Source organism: Rhinopithecus bieti, unplaced genomic scaffold (assembly GCF_001698545.2).
Source record: "Rhinopithecus bieti isolate Rb0 unplaced genomic scaffold, ASM169854v2 scaffold_54450, whole genome shotgun sequence".
NCBI lineage: Eukaryota > Metazoa > Chordata > Mammalia > Primates > Cercopithecidae > Rhinopithecus > Rhinopithecus bieti.
In genome coordinates, this window is record NW_016821377.1 from 811,968 (window position 1) to 829,975 (window position 18,008).

Sequence of the window (18,008 nt, forward strand, 5' to 3'; positions counted from 1 at the left end):
GTGTGCTTCGCATAAATTTTAACTGTTAACATGTTTATAAAAATTGTTTTAAGTGTGGGATATCACACAAAGCTTATAATTGTGTTGCTTCTTTGGCTGACACACATCAGACTTACCCTTCATGTTTTTAGATTTTGCAAACCTCCTCTATTCAAATTACTGGATTTGATATATTCAGAGAAACTAGTAGGTATTTTTTCCTCAAAATTTTAATATCCTTGCTTCCCAGTGTTTAATTCTCTGAAAAAGGAAAATCTATTTGGTAAATAATATAGGGCAAAAAAAGCAATTTAGATAGACTTCGTATTATTAAACATGAAGTATAAGCTTGAGCTAGGTATTTTCTCTTTAGTTTCATTAGTTTTTTAATATTGATATTGGTGGTAAGGATGAAATTTCGGGTAAATACTTTTTAAAATGTTGAGTAGAGTTGATGAGGTCTTCTTACATTGATTTATTTAAAGCTAGAATTAAGTAACTATGAAAAATTATAATTACTTCTGAAGACTTCAATTTGTTCTTATTTCTTTCTATTTTTTAAAAAAATGTATTTTGACTATATCATTTAAAAGATGAACAAATAAATGTAATCCACATTGATTATTAATCTTGCAGCCTTTACAGTTGAAATTTCCTACATCTCACCACTGTAATTTCTGCTTTTATTAAGCTGCAAGTGCCCTGAGTATATATTTTAAGGTCAATTGCCAGAAGATTCAGTTTTGACTGAGCATGTTTGTATCCTAATTTCCCCAATGTTGTCGCCTTTGTCTCTCCTGGCAATTATAGAGAGCTGAATAAAGTATCTCTCATTAATAGGTGATTTAATGAAATTCTTTATTGTTTCTTAAACATATTTTTTGTATTGCAGTTCTCAAATATTTTACAAAATAGGGAAGCATGATAGATAATATCATGAGAGTATTCACCTTGTGATTTCTGATGAACTGAAGTAAATTGTCATGTTATCCTAGAATCAGCAACAAATTATTTTCTCTTTTAAGTTTCAACTTTTCTTTTAAGATATACATTTAACATCCATACCCTAGTTAGAGAGTGATGATCTGGAAATTAGGGGAACTGGATATTAATAGTTGGTATCTCTGTAATTTGTTACGGGAACTTGATTCATTCTTTTTGGCTCTCTGGAACTCAGTTTCCCAACTCAGATAATATGGGATAAAGCTACATGATTTCTAAAAGATCTCATAAATTTCCAAAATTCTATTTAAATGAAATGGGCTTATTGTTAGCCCCACAAAGCAACAGATGGATATTTTTGAGCTTGGCTAAAAGATGTGAATCCCGGAAAAGGTGCATCTCCATTCTCAAATTACATTAGCCCCTCAGCATCTCTAAGGTGGATTTTTTCTGTTACCTCCTAACTGCCCTCACTATTTCCATGTTTCCTTTCTCACCCCAAATTTATTTTATGCCATAGACATTTTTCTAAAGTGTGAAACTGATGAAAATTCTGAAATAATTCTTGTTATTTATATAATAAAGGAGGATTATTTTAGTTTGGAATAGAAAGTCCACACCTTTCATCAGCCAGAAATACCTAAAGCAATTCCTTTAACCTACCTTGTTTTTTCATATCTCTTTGTCTTGCTAGGTTTTTACTATTGAATTTTTGTATGCAGTTTTCCCTACTTGGTTAATTTCTATTGATCCTTTTCATTTCAGCCCACTCTTCCTTGATTGTGCACAGCCTGTGTTCCTGAAAGGACCTGGGCGTAACTCTGACCAGGTCAATTATTGAAATATATTGCATGGTCAGTTTGTCTGTCATATTCCTTAAAGTATCTACAGAATAAGCCTCAGGGCATGGGGCATGTACTGTTTGTCTTGTGTCTCCTAAACTTGTCAGTGTAATCCCCTGTTCGTGCTCAAACAGCAGAAGGGAACAGAAAGGGATTCTTACAGTGTGCCATGAATAATTATAAAACTCACTTGCCTTAATGAGTCACCATTTAAAAGCTCTTTCTTATCTTCAGTATCTCCCTTTGTACTTAGGATAAACCATGATGTACACAGATAAGATAGTATCCCTGTTTTTACAAAATTTACCAAACTGATTAATGGAGACTGCCAATACTCTATCCTTATACCACTTTTGCTGTCCCTTTGCATTCACTTCTTTGGCTATCTCATCCACCCTTCTGGCATTAAATAGCATCTATATGCTGATGACTCTTATATTTATATCTTAGTTTGAACCTCTTTTCTAAACTAGAGACTCATCTATCCAATTGCTTATTCAACATTGCTATTTGGATGATTAAAAAGAGGTATAAAAAATTAGTATAAAAAACCTGCTCCAACCACATTCTTTCCTATCTCAGTTAATGGCAACTTGTCCTTTCTGTTACTTAAGGCAGATTTTTTTGCATAATCTTTGACTTTATTCTCATGTCCACATCCAGTTCTTATTTAAATCTTACTTGCTCCACCTTCTTAATATTGCCAAAATTTGAATTACTTCTTACCAGATTTTGCTTTGCTATTCCGCTCCAAACCACCATTGTTTCTTGTTTGTGTTGTTGTAGTCTCCTAGTCATTCTCCACAGTAACCATTGTCTTTTCTAAGTAGAGACTTTTTCTAAACTAGAGACTCATCTATCAATTGCTTATTCAACATTGCATTTGGATGATTAAAAAGAGGTATAAAAAATTAGTATAAAAAACCCTGCTCCAACCACATTCTTTCCCTATCCTCAGTTAATGGCAACTTGTCCTTGTCTGTTACTAGGCAGGATTTTTTTGCATAATCATGACTTTATTCTCATGTCCACATCCAGTTTCTTATTAAATCTTACTTGCTCCCACCTTCTTAATATTGCCAAAATTTGAATTAACTTCCTTACCAGATTTTGCCTTTTGCTATTCCGCTCCAAACCCACCCATTGTTCTTGTGGGGTTGTTGTAGTCTCCTAGTCATTTCTCCACAGTAAACCATTGTCCCTCCTAGGACTATCCTTGACATAGCAGCCAGAGTGGTCCTATTGTAACCTGAGGTTATATTCCTCTTCTGTGCATAAGCCTTCATGGTTTCTCATCCCTCTTTGAATAAAAGCCAGCATCTGTACAATGGACTACAAGGCCCTGTGAGCTGAGTCCTCTTACTTATCTAATGTCTTACAGCTCTCCATGTCACCCAGTGTTCTCTTGTCATACTAGCCTTTGTATTGTTACCTCTGCCTGTGATGCCTTTCTCTAGGTAATCTCCTGGCTTATTCTTTAACCCCCTTCAGTGTTCTCTCGAATACTACCATTTTTTTGTCAATCTTCTCTGAGCCATCCTTTCAACATTATTCCTTCTTCCTATTTATGCTTTATTTTTCTTATAGCACTTAACATCTGATATACTGTATTTACTCATTTATGTTATTGTATTTGCTGTATCTCTGTATTGGAATGTCAGTTCCATGAGAGCAGAGATTTTATTCTATATATTGCTGTATATCCAGAGCTTCTGACAGTTCCACACACATTGCAATGCTCAATAAATATTTGTTAAATGAATGAGTGAATATATCACATCTAGCTTTGAGATAGGATAAATTCAATGATGGAAGAATTCACACTTACATGTATTATATATCAGTTTATTAAAATCATATAATCAATTAATGAAATATTTTATCAAGTGAATTAGATTGAAATATGTCCTGGCTTGTACCATTTTGATGATAATTTTACAACCTTGGAGTGTGTATAGATTCTACGCAATATAAAAGAATTATCCACTTTCTTGTAGTTTACAGTCTTAAAGATGTGTGATAGAAGTTTAAAATTGTGTGGAAAGCACAGTATTGAGATTTTTAAAAAATTCAATTGGCAAAGAAAGTGTAGAATAGAGCAGGGGTCCCCATCCCTGGGCCACAGACTGGTACCGGTCTGTGGCCTGTTAGGAACCAGACAGCAGGAGGGAAGCAGTGGGCAAGTAAACAAAGCTTCATCTGTATTTACAGCTGCTCCCCATTGCTCACATACTGCCCAAGCTGTGTTTCCTGTCAGATCAGTGGTGGCATTGGATTCTCATAGGAGTGCAAACCCTACTGTGAACTGTGCATGTGAGGGATCGAGGTTAACTACTCCTTATGAGAATTGAATGCCCGATGATCTGTCACTGTATTAGTTTATTTTTACACTGCTGACAAAGACATACCAAAGACTGGGAAGGAAAAAAAAGGTTTAATTGGACTTACAGTTCCGCATGGCTAGGGAGACCTCAGAATCATGGCAGGAGTTAAAGGCACTTCTTACATGGTGATAGCAAGAGAAAATGAAGAAGAAGCAAAAGTGGAAACCCCTGATAAACCCATCAGATCTCATGAGATTTATTCAGTATCATGAGAATAACACAGGAAAGACCAGCCCCCGTGATTCAATTACCTGCCCCTAGGTCCCTCCCACAACACATGGGAAGTCTGGGAGATACAATTAAAGTTGAGAGTTGGGTGGGGACACAGCTAAACCATATCAGTCACTAGTGCCAAAAGCTTTGGGGACCACTGGAGTAGCGGATTCAAGGTATCTGTTAGGATGAATAGCAGATCTAAAAGAAGAAGAGCATAATACCTGAATAGTTTAGTTCAATGGCTCTTAACCTTTTTGTGGCTGTATATGTTTTGAAATTCATTAAAACTATATGTTCACTCTAGAGAAAATGTTTTTACCACCAAAATTTGTATGTATTTTAGTGTGTTTATGTACCCTAAATAGGTTAACCACAGTAGGTAGCTAGACTTCTAGGTAAGACTTTTTGGTGTAGATGGAATAGATAGCCAGTGTGAAATGCTGTGTAACAATCTGATAGAAGGTTTTGTAAGAGTTGGAAATTTTTACTCTCATATATAAATAGTTATTAATATCAAGTAACATTTTGAAAGATAATTAATTTGTTATCAACACATATTGGTTAGTGTGGACTTTCAAATTAATTGTAAACTTGGTTGCTTAGGAAAGAGAATGGTTTGAGATAAAAGGGAATGGGTAGTGTTGGTGAAGAAACAATATTAAGGACAAGAACGTGCAGTCCTTTAATTCTAGATAAACAGTTTGGCCATCTGGATCAAAGGGGAAATAGTTCTTACAAACTTATAATGTTGTAGATTCAGAAAAAGATCGGAGAAATCAGTCAAATACAGGTTCCTACTTCTCTCAACTAAACCCTTGTAACTTGGTCATCTCAGCCATTTGGACACATCAGTGATTAGAAACTGGAATTCATAAAAATTATCAGAGCTTTTTTTCTTCTTGTTGGTCCTAATTTGGTATGTTGACGTACATGGAAGTTTCATTTTGTTTTCTTATCATACTTTCAGATTTTAAAAAAATGCTGTAACTTTTTCTCATCCTTTTACTGTAATTTTCTGTCCTTTCAGCCTTTACTCACATGACTTGTTTTCCAGATCAACTGTCATCCTAACTGTTGTGTTATGGACATGATTCTGTTTGTCATTATTCTTGAACTACAGTGCCTAAAACTATACATATGAGATATGACAATGGCAGAGTATATGAGGATTATTGCTTCTTTCAGTCTGGGTATTTTTGCTGATGTAGACCCAGACTATATCAGCACTTTTGGGAGCCATAGCAATACTCATAATAGCTAAAATGTATTGGCTGCTTAGAATATTCCATGTACTGTACTAAGTACTTTATATGTGTGACCTCCTTTTATCTTTAAAACAATCCTTATAGCAATCTTAAGTTTATGATGATACTACCATTATGCATCTCATTTTAATGGGGAGGAGAATGAAGCTTAGAGAGATCTATGTGCCCAATACCACATAGTAACTGCTGAAGACAGAATTCTAACCCAGGTCTATAGGGTTAGGATTCTGTGCCATACCGACAAACTGCTGAGTTTGCCAGCAATGAAATATTTGGAGGCTTTCACATCAATTGCTATTAATTCAGTGCTTTCAGATTTTTTAGTAAGTAGGCATTTAACCTTTCTGTATTTTACTTATAAGTTGTAATTACAGGATTTAGATATTTATTTTTTTCTCTCATATAACTTATTTTTTCCAGTATAACTTATTTCTCATAGCTTCCACATTCGACAAGATACCAGTCTGTTACAGACAGCTTTTGCTCAAAGTTAGTAATGATCAACAGATCAGAAATTTATAATAATAGTTTTTCTACATTCTGCAAATTCATCTCATAGCACTGTTAATTAGCTCATGATTCTTGATCCATAAATAAACATTGTTGTGTCTGCTGTTGTCCTAAAAAAAATCATGAGAGATGCAGAAAAAAGAGCATTATACTTTAATGACTTCTCTTCAAATCAATATTTGATGGTTTTGTTTTCTTGCTGGAGAGCCAATGAAATAGTATGTCTCACATTATTTTATAAGTTTAGAGGAGAATGTTGATGACAAACCCCAAATATTGGCATGTTCCTTTTTTCCATTGATTTTATGTAGATCATTATAAGTAGATGCCTTATATCCCATAGACGAAAAATATATTTCACTTTAGACATTGATAATGATTATTAACATTTATAATATACCTTGTAATTGACAAAGTCCATTTAAATATGATCTCGTTTAATCTCCCCAGTTGTATGTGAAGGAGGTAGCATTAGTCTTATGATTTTACGCTCAAAAAAGTGTAAGATCATACAGTTTGAGAGTGGTCCAGTTTTCAAGCCTTAGTTTTGAAATATAGTCAACATCTTATATTCTTTTCTGCAATGTCACACAGCCTCTCAATGAAGTAAACGAAGGCATTAGATGAGGACTCGCCAATATAGGGATTGAAAGCATAATGTGTGCTTTAGGTAATTAGATAGATAGTTGAGAGTTAAAGGTTGAGTCTAAAGAATTTGGCACTAACATGTTTAAAGAGAAAAGAAGAAAGTACCTAGAAGGAGATAGTGAAGACATTTTTTGGCATGAGTAAAACTATTTAAGATTATAATACCTTTGGTCACACATAATTTTTTAAGTATTTCTAAAATTAAGAATAATAATTATTACAAATTTAGATTATTAACATTAAAGAAGTCACTGAAGATATTAACAAAACCACTTATTTGTGGAAAAAATGTGTTGGTATTAAGGAAGTTTAAGCAACAGACTTATTTGAGAATGGACCATTGATGTAGTTTTCTTTAGGGAGATTTTTTCATTGAATAAGTATAAAATAGAGATGCATTAAGAAGTTGTAGATCAAGTTGGATATTTTAGTACTGTCAGTCACCAATTTCCAAGCATTACATTTGATTAAAATAGATCATACATCTATTTGTAGATGAATAAAATCAATGTTGGTTGAGTAAGGTTTGGAAGATATTTGTTAAATGAAGTTTGCAGTACTATAAATTTTGAGAAGAATGAACCTTTACCGCAAGGAAGTTTAGATATTTATTAAGTTTGAGAAGTAGTTTCTTTTTACATTTTTTAAAATTGACTAATATCCACATTTATTTGTCATTTAACCTTAACACAATGTCAAATTCAAAAATTTTTAAATGAAATACATTTAAAATATGCTAAAGAAACCTGGGGAAATGTTGAACTCCTCTGTTAAGGAAACCAAGGCTCAAAAACTAAATAAACTTCTAACCAAATGTCTCTCTATCATCTCCATTCTCTTTCATAACAATATTCCTACTATAAAAGCAACTCAATTTTGTTCATAAAAATAAAGTATAACCTTATTATGCACTTAGATGTTATTTATTATTGCATGGTTTAATTTTCATCTTTACTATGAAGAAGCTTTAGAAGTTGGCATTTAAAGGCTGGGTGTGGTTGCTCACGCCTGTAATCCCAGCACTTTGGGAGGCCAAGGGGGCTGATCACCTGAGGTCAGGAGTTTGAGATCAGCCTGACCAACATAGTGAAACCCTGTCTATACTAAAAATACAAAAATTAGCTGAGTGTGGTGGCACGTACCCATAATCCCAGCTACTTGGGAGGCTGACACAGGAGAATCGCTTGAACCCAGGAGGCTGCAGTTGTAGTGAGCCGAGATGGCACTACTCCGCTCCAGTCTACGTGACACATTGAGACTATGTCAAAAAAAAAGGAGAAAAAAAAGAATTGGCATTCAAATGTTTTATGTTTTTACATATTTATGAATATCATGGAGAATGTGATGTGGATAAGATGGATATTTTATGTATATTTTGCCAAAAATTCTATGTGCATAGGCAAAATAAAATCTCCTAACTTGAGCACAAATTTCTTAATATTCCCAGATTTATGATCACAGTCCATATGCCATCTTAAGAAAGGTTTGCAGACTCCAAAGTCTACAAAAATGTTGGTGAAATCAATTAGTCAACACACTTTGTATATACCCTTAATGTCCATATCCTTTCCACTGAGAAAGCTGGACTAAGGAGTTTAAACAATTTTTTTAATTGGAAGAAGAAAGCGGGAGAAATTCGATGTTGACTGTGTATCTGGCTGCAGCGGGATTAGAATTCATCTTCAACCTCATGTTTGTTATTTTCAATCCTTCATTTCTTTACAGGAGTGTTGTGGTGCCTGTAAAGAAGCCACCTCCAGGTAGTTTAGCTGTAACCACTGTGGGAGCCACTACTGCTGGAAGTGGGCTGCCAACAGGCAGTACCTCTAATATATTTGCTGCTACTGGAGCTACACCAAAAAGTATGATTAATACAACAGGTATTGTCCTTATATATTTTTGTGATACTCATCTTTTATGTTTTCTATATTTTCATTTTCTGCTTATTTGATCTTAAAATTAAAATACCCTAATCATTGAAGATTATCTTAATTTTAAGAAGGTTATATTTTATGTTACGACTTTTTAGAATTTGTCTGTAGTTGTAGAGTGCATTTTTTAGTGGTCATTTTAGAGGACAGTATTGGTTTTGAGTCTTCTCAAAACAGTGCTGTTGATTTTCAGAGTGAAATCAGATTACCGAAAGATATTTGGGGAGCAGAAGCAAAGGATAATTTGAACACTGACGTTTGATATGTAAAAATCAGTAAAATGTATCAAGAATATCAAGATGTGCTAAAAATGTTAGTGACAGAAAGCAGATTTGGGGACATTGATTGGTTGAGTTCTAACATATGTTCTTTGCTAAATCCCCTAAGGGAGGTAGAGCTCCCCTAAGAACCTTGATATGCAAGAGCCTCAACTTGATAAAAAGTGCATGTGAATAAGAACCGTTGTTTGACATTGAATTAATTCATATACATAGATTATAATTTGATCCAGTTCATTGCCCAGCAAATTCCTAATGAATCTAGGAACAAAAAATTTCAAATCATTACAAATATTAAAAGTCTGCCTAAAATAACCTTTTTTTTCTGTAAATTTACAGAAATGTTCCTGTTGATTATTAGCTAAATAAATCCTTACCCAAATCTTTGTGATTCCGTTTTAGGTATTTATACAGCGCAAGATGATCCCTGACTTTTCTTCCCTGACTATAGTAGTCTTCTCTTCTCCAGACTGTATAGCCTTGAACTTTTCCATTTATGATCATTGCCTAGATTCTTCCCATTTTTATTAATTTCATAGCTCTTTTTTGTGCTTTCTGTATCTATCTTGTTTATCATACCACCCGAGTCTGACATATCATGAACAACACATTTATGGGGTTGTAGTAAGTAGAATGTACTCTATTAAGAATATTTATATTGGCAAGTAAATGTCATTAATGGCATTGTGTCAAAGAATAGACCATCTATTGTTTATCTGTATTATAAATAGATATTTCTACCTGGCTTGTCTGAAGACTTTAAAGTCTTTTCAGTATTAGAGTTTCATTCTTTATACTCATTTAGCTTTCTAGAGATAGGAGTAAAACTGTTTTCTTTTACTAAAGTATATACTTTAAAAGTGTAAAGGTTTTAAAATATGAATAAAGTCCTTATTGTTAGGAGTTAGGTAAATGCAAAATGGAATCACCTTTTTTGTCTTTAGAGACAAGTCATGATGTTTTAATTTCTATTTTAAAATTAAGAATGAATATGGAAAGTAATGGTAGCAAGAGTTTTGATGATAGTATAAAGTATATGATATTACAACGAGAAATAAAAATGTAAGTGATAAACTTCTTAAAAATGTGTGTGTGTATGTATGTGTGTATAAATTGTGAGCCAACAGCTAAGCTGGATATACTGTTCAGATATTGGCATATAGGTGCTCTAAAATGTTATAGTGGAAGTCCCAGTAAGCAATTCAGTTTTATGGGAATTAGTATAAGATGATAATATTTAGGAACACTAGATGTCCCTCAACTCCACAGCTATTTAATATACTTAGTGGCGTATTATAGAAAAATCTTTACTAAAATTACATTTTTATATCATTGAGGGAACACTCATTATTTTAAGACCAGGTACTAATGTAACTCATTATAGCCCTTCTTAAGCAGTGATCTTATTATCAAAAGGAGCATTTGATGCTGCAGTGCCACAAATTTATGCTCAGATAGTTCACTCCAAACTGTCTTAAATGATGAATACCAAAAATATTGCAGTGTAGCTATAAAAGATACGTTTTCACACCTAAATTTGCATTGTTTTATCAGCCTCATTTTATCTAAAATTTTTTCATTTGTTGATGTTTTTTATTTATGCCCCATTTGCAGTATGTAGTTTTGTTAGATTAATGTAAGCAAATCAGTTAGATTTCAATGCAACATCTGTTATATAAAATTATCTTTATTAGCATACTTACTAATGGCCAAATGATTGTCAAATTCTGTTTTGAAATTCTGATGAGTAATTCTTTCAAAATCAGATAGTAATGGTGTAAGAAAATTTTTTTTAAACAAATTTATGTTTAAGGCTAAAAATTATTATTTTGGGAACAGGTGCCGTGGATTCAGGGTCCTCCTCCTCTTCCTCCTCTTCTAGTTTTGTGAATGGTGCTACCAGCAAAAACCTTCCAGCTGTACAAACAGTTGCTCCAATGCCAGAAGATTCAGCTGAAAATATGAGGTATGCATGACTGTTTGTTTTATTCATTTTAACTCTTTTAAATGTAGTGAAACAGTACACAAAATACAAAATATAGAAAGAGTTCTTGGGAATGAAGGTTAATTATTTATTTTGCGATTGCATTTCACAATTTTCTGATATTTTGGCTAGTTGTTATGTAAAACCTGTGATATATTTTGGTCTAAGCAGAGATCTTCAGTGATTTTAAAATGTTTACTGTTGTATTAGTAATTCACTGTTATTTAGTGCATGTTACTATTTCCAGTAAAGGTTCAAACATGTACAAATGGTAACATGATAAAACTGGGCATCTTTGGCGGGTGATACAAAGTTTAAAATATAAAGTTTCAGGCCAGGCATGGTGGCTCACGCCTGTAATCCCAGCACTTTGGAAGGCCGAGGAGGACAGATCACTTGAGGCCAGGAGTTGGAGACCAGCCTGGAAAACATGGTGAAACCTTGTCTTTACTAAAAATACAAAACTTAGCAGTGTGTGGTGGTGCATGCCTGTAATCCCGGCCACTTGGGAGAGAGGCTGGGGCAGGAGAATCTCTTGAACCCAGGAGGCAGAGGTTGCAGCAAGCCAAGATTGCACCACTGCACTCCAGCCTGGGTGACAGAGCAAAACTGTTTCGCAAATTAATTAATTAATTAACTAACTAACTAACTAATGAACTAACTAACTAACTTTCAAAATAAATGTACAATGTTATATATAACATCATTGGAACTTGACTAAGCAAACATTATCTTATCTGTCATGATTAAAGACCATTCCTGGAAGAGACTGGCCCTCATTCTTGGAGTAAAATTGTGCACACATACATACACACACACACAGATATGTATGTATTCACAGTTTTTGTAGAGGTATAACACAAATACAGAATATAAAAGCTTATTGAAAAAATGAACACACTCATCATCACCCAAGTTAACAAATAGACACCAGGAACCCTTGCTTTGCACTTTTTTCCCAGTCACTGTTCTTGCTTTTCTTCCAATTCCTTACCCTGACTTTTAATACTAAGATAGTTTTGTCATTTTTGAATTTTACATAAGTGTAAGTACATCATATGTATTTGTTTGCTTCTGGGTTCTTTTGTTCAACATTATTTTTATGAGATTCATCTATTGTTGCATATAACAATAGTTTATTCATTTATTCTTTTATTTATTTATGTGTCTATACCATAATTTATTAATTCATTTTACTGATGGTGGGCATTTGGAATTTTCCATTTCTTAGTTATTACAAATAATACTGCTATATAGATAAGGCCACTTATAATTACTATGAGTGTACTACTATTACGTGTGTGTACTACACATAATGTATATGTTAGATAATTTGGAGTGTAATTGCTGATTCATAGTGTTTGTATATGTTCAGTTTTACTAGATAATGCCAAAAGGTTTTCAAAAGTGGTTGTACTAGTTTACTAACTCTGCAGCAGATTATGAGAGGTCTTGTTGCTTCATATCTTTGATAGGACTTAGTAGTTTTAGTCTCTGTCATTGTAGCCATTTTGGTGGAAGTGTAGTGGCATTCCGTTGTATTTTTAGTTTTCATTCTCCTGATGATAAATGAGGTTGAGCACTTTTTAAATACATTGGTCTTTTGTTTTCTTCTTTTGATTTGCCTGTTGAAATCTCTAGTCCATTTTTTTTATTATTGTGGGCTTTTTTTGGTCTTTTTCTTACTAATTTTTTGAAAATAAGCCCTTTGTAGATTATATGTCATACATATATCTTCTCCCATTTTTTGACTTTTCTTATCATTATCAATATGGTCTATTTTGATCAACACAAGTTGTAAATTTTAATTAAATTCACCTTGCAATTTTTTGGTTTATAAGTGCTTTTGGTGTTGTAAAAGCTTTGTCTACATTTACCCTGTCTTACCTTCTGGCTGCTTTATTCTTTGCTTTTTGAATTTAGATGTGTAATCCATTTGGAATTTTTGTGACTATAATGAGGTAGGAGTGATAGGTATATGAAGATGACCCAGCACCATTTATTGGAAAGACACTTCTTTTCCCTGTGTTCTGTCACTTTTGTCACAAATTAGTTTTTCATATATACTTGATTATGGTTTGGCAAACAGCTCTGCCTCATCTCTTTTTCTGTCTTTAAGCCATACTATCTTAATTAGCCTTAGGTTTAATAAAGATTGGGTTGAGTAAGATCTTCTCACCCTGTTATTTTTCCTCAGTACCATTCAATTACCTATTGACCACCTATGTGTAGATCTATTTCTAGACTCCATTCTGTCCCATATGTCACTGCTGCACTATCTTCCTGTATATCGTAGCTTTATATTAAGTTTTGAAAGAGATGAGGTAATGTAAGTCCTCTAACTATTCTTTTGTAAAATTGCTTTGACTTTTCTAGGTTAATTTGCATTTTCATATAAATTTTAGAAGTGACTTGTCAATTCTAAAGCAACAAAAAGAGAAATTCTGCTGAAATTTTAATTACAACCCTGTTGAACCTTTAAATTTGAGGAGATTCTTCATCATAATACTGAGTATTCAAACTTTTGAAATTCGTTGAGATCTTTAATTTTTTTCAGCAGCTTACTGTAGTTTTCATTGTAAAGCTCTTGTACGTATATCTCTTTAAATTTTTATTTTCTTAATTTTTCATGTGTTTGATGATATTATATTAGATTTTTTGCTCTAAATTTCCAATTGGGAGTTAGAAACCAGACAAAAAAGAGTACATAGTGTATGATTCCATTTATATGAAATTAAATGAAATGCAAATTAATTTATCTTTAAAAAGAGCAGATCAATGATTGCCTATGTCAGTTTTACCTCAATAAAACTGAAAAAAGGGGACAATTTTGTATTAGTGTATTGATTTTTATATGTTGATTTTATATTTTATAATCTTGCCACTTAATTTTAGTGAACTCAGTAAGTTGTTTAGAACTTTCTAAACTCACATAATCGATCTAAAACTTTCTGTAGTTTCCTTATTTTCTTTGCATGAGATAATGTCACTTGTAGCTTTAGTATTATTTATCCTAAAATGTTTGAGAATTCACCAGCAGAGACATTTCTGCCTGGAATTTTCTTTCTTGGAAAATTTAAATTATAGATTCAGTTTTTTAAATTGATAAGTGAGTATCCATGTAGTATATTTATTTTGTATCTGTTTTGTTATTTTGTCTTCAATGAATTTACCCATCTTATCAAAGTTATTGGATTTATTGCCATACATTCTTTGTAATTTTTTACATTTTATTAATATTTTAAAATATAAGTATGATCTCTAATGATGTTCCCTCTTTCATTTCAGATTTTGTTTTTGTTTTTTCTCATTTTTCATTATCAGAATAGCTGTTGTTTTCAATATTATGATTTCCCCCCAAAATGATACTGTGTTCATTAACATTTTAGGATTTTTTTGCTTTTATTATATGAATTCTGCTTTTATTACTCCTTTCTATTTACATCATATTTGCTTGCTTTTTTCTTTCCATATCTTAGAGTGGAAACTGAGACTGAGTGTCTATAAACTGTGGACCATGGGCCAAATCATTCTTCCGCCAGTTTTTGTACATAAAGTTATTGGAATACAGCCACACTCATTTGCCCGTGTATTGCCTATCACTGCTTTCACATTACTGTGACTGAGTTAAATAGTTGCAACAGAGACAATATGGCCTAAAGCTTGAAATATTTGCTATCTTTTCTTTTATAGATGTTTCCCAAACCTTCTCTTAGATCTTTGATTTTAGACCTTTCTTGTTTAATGGTGTGGTATATGAGCATTTAAAGCTATAATTTTTCCTCCAAGCACAGTTTTACCTGCATTGTACAATGTAGTAGTTTTTATATTCAAAATTTTTTCTAATTTTCCCTACTTCTTCTTGGATTCCTACACTTTTCAGAGGTGCATTTTAACGTTTATCTTTCTTCACTAAAAATACTGCCATGCAATCCATTCAAGTTGTTGCATGAATTAATAGTATGTTCCTTTTTTATTTCTCAGTCATATTCTATGGTATGGATGACAATTTGTTTAAAAATATACCTACTAAAGGACATTTAAGTTTTTTCCAGTTTGGGCCTATTAAAACTAAAGTTAAAATGGACGTTTGTTTTTATGTGAACATACATTTTTATTTCTCTGGGTTAAGTACCCAAGAGTGAGATTACTGGCTCTTTGGTAAGTATATGATTAGTTTTATAGGAAACTGCAAAACTGTCTTCTAGAGTGACTGTACCACTTTATGTTTCCATTGGCAATGTGTGATTGGTCCAGTTTCTCCTCATTGTTACCAGCATTTTTTTAAAGGGTTCTGATAGGTATGTAGTGATATCTTATTGTGCTCTGAATTTGCATTTTCCTAATGGATAAAGATGCAGAACATCTTTTCATATGTTTATTTTCCATCAGTATGTCTCCTCCATGAATTGTCTGTTCATGTCTTTTGCCTATTTTTTAATTGAATCACTTTCTAACTTTTGAGCTCTGAGAGTTTTTGTTATATTCAAATACAAGTCCTTTTTTAGAAATGTAGTTTGCAAATATTTTCTCCTAGATGTGCTCCCTGTTTCATCCTTTTAATGGGGTTTTAGCAGAGAAAATTTAAATTTTTTTTAATCTGGCTTGTCAGATTTACCTTTTTATAGTTAAGCTTTTGGTGTCATGTCTAAGAGCTCCTCACCTTGTTCTGTGTTCCCAAATTTTATATTGCATTTTCTATAAAGTTTTGTGGTTTAAAAGTTGTTTTATTTTTAAGTCTGTGATCTATTTTGAGCTGATATCTGTGTAAGGTATGAGGTTTAGGTTGAGGTACATATTTTTGCCTATGAATGTCCATTTGTCCCAGCACCATTTGTTGAAGAGGCCATCCTTGCTCATGAGGCATGTTTTTAAGATCTTCTAAGGCAAATTTAGGGAGGCCTCTATTCTTGGATTGCTTTTGCCAGACTTAGAAAGGGTAGACTTGCTAGAATTTTGAATGCCCAGTGTATTTAATGAGCTCTCTCCTTTCTGGCTGGAGGGAATTCAGACAATTACCAGCACTATGCACTCTCAGTGATGTTTGTGTTACAGCTCCTTCATAATTATTCTTTTCAAAAAATTGTTCTATTCTAGCCCTTGGAGCTTTCAGGCTTCACATAAGTAGATTGCTATTCAGCCTAAGACTCAGGTTTTTGGAAATATTTTTCTTTATAGCTTCCTCCTCTCAGGGACTCTGTCCTGTGAATTCTGTTCACCTTGGCTGTCTTGAACTACAGTCTCAGTCTTGTCAATCCAAAAACATTGCAGGACTCAGTATTTGCCATAATGTAGGAAATACCTCCATAAAAGAAATGTGGATGATGGGGGAGCTCACCTTATTGGTTTCTCCTTCCTTAGGGTTCATTGTTCTGTATTCCCTGTATTGTCTGAAAATAGTTGTTCCCTGTATTTGTCTAATTTTTTAGCTGTTAGCATGGAAGGTAATTTTAGACCATCTTACTTTTTCAAGGCTACAAATGAATTTGATATTTTTATCATGTTGTCAGTGGTTTCTTTTATAAATTTTATTTTAATTATTTTAATTGTTTCCATTTCAGTATGTTGAGAGAATATCCTGAAATGTTAACCCACTTATTATTCCTAATTATTTTTCTATAGATTATTTCAAAATGTATATGTATATACATAATTGTGTCATCCATGAATAATGGGGAGTTTTTTCCCCGTTAAAATCCTTGCACCTTTTAATTTCTTTTTCTTAACTTACAGTGCCACCCAGTACCTCCAATACAATTTATTACAGTCATGGTTATAGCAGGCATTCTTTTTACATTCTCCATCTCAGATGAAAAACATTGAACATTTATCATTAATTATGATGCCTCTTACCTATTATATGTAATTTTCAATAAATGTTATACATTTCTTATATTTGTAATTAACACAAACTTGCTATCATGATGTATGTTATGCTTTTCAAATATATACTAAGATGATCATGTGATTTTTCTCCTGTTAACATGGTGTAATATATTGATTTAATTTTTAAATGCTGAAAGAATTATCAATTTCTGTAAGAAATCCAATTTCATTGTAATGTGAAATAGATTTATCTCTTGAAAGCTTCTCTAAGATTTTTTTTTGTCTTTTTTTCCTCTGAAATATTTAGCAAACTTCACAAGCAAAGACACCTAATCCTGGATCTCTTCTTTTAGGAAAGTTTCTTAATTAAAATTTCAATTTAATTAGTTACAGATCTCCCAAAATTTTCTGTTTTTTCTGGTGTCAGTTTTGGTAGGTTTTTATTGGCATAAAGTTTTTTGTAATATTATCGTGTTCTTCTTTTAACATTCATATAATCTGTAGTAATGTCCCTTCTTTTTATTCTTGATATTCTTTATTTAAGCTAGCCAGCTTGTCTGCCTTCCTGCCTTTCTACCTTCCTGCCTGCCTGCCTGTCTTGCCTTCCTTGCCTTCCTTCCTTTTCTTCATAAGTTCTGGCAGTAATCAGTTTTATTCTTTTATTCTTATTGCCAAAAAAAATTCAATAGAGAGAAGTAACAAGAAACTGTTAAGTTGAAGGTTATACATTGTTTGTTTCCTTAGTGCAGTAGTTTTCTAACATCAGCATGCATCAGATTAACATAGAGGGCTTATTAACATACAGATCGTTGGGTACCTGATTCAGTAGGACTTCAGTAGGGCATGAGAATTTAGGGCACCTCTAATGAGTTTTTAGGTGTGTTAGTCAAGCTTATTTAGAGAAACAGATTAAATAGGATGTTTACATTCATATGAATATACATGCATATACACATTATTTATTATAAAAATTTGGCTCACGTGATTATGGAAACTGAGAATTCCCAATATCTGCAGTTAGTATGCTAAAGACCCAGGAGAACCAATGTGTAGTTATAATCAAAGTACCAAGGTCTGAGAACCAAGAGAGCCAGTGATATAAGTTTCTCTCCAAAAGCTGGCTGGCTCAAGACTGAAGAAGGGCCGATGTTTCCATCTGAGTCCAAAAGCCAGAAGAGACCAGTATTACTAGCTCAAACATTC

At 33.0% G+C, this 18,008-nt stretch overlaps 1 protein-coding gene across 1 annotated transcript in view; it reads left to right on the plus strand.

Moving 5' to 3' along the window:
- Positions 1-18,008, plus strand: part of LOC108520819 (neurobeachin-like) — a gene marked incomplete at its 3' end in the record, with an annotated part of 416,387 nt that overhangs the window by 259,103 nt on the left and 139,276 nt on the right. Inside the window, 2 exon segments of the mRNA XM_017860362.1 lie at positions 8,512-8,666; positions 10,835-10,961. Of these exon segments, the coding sequence (XP_017715851.1) occupies positions 8,512-8,666; positions 10,835-10,961 (282 nt within the window).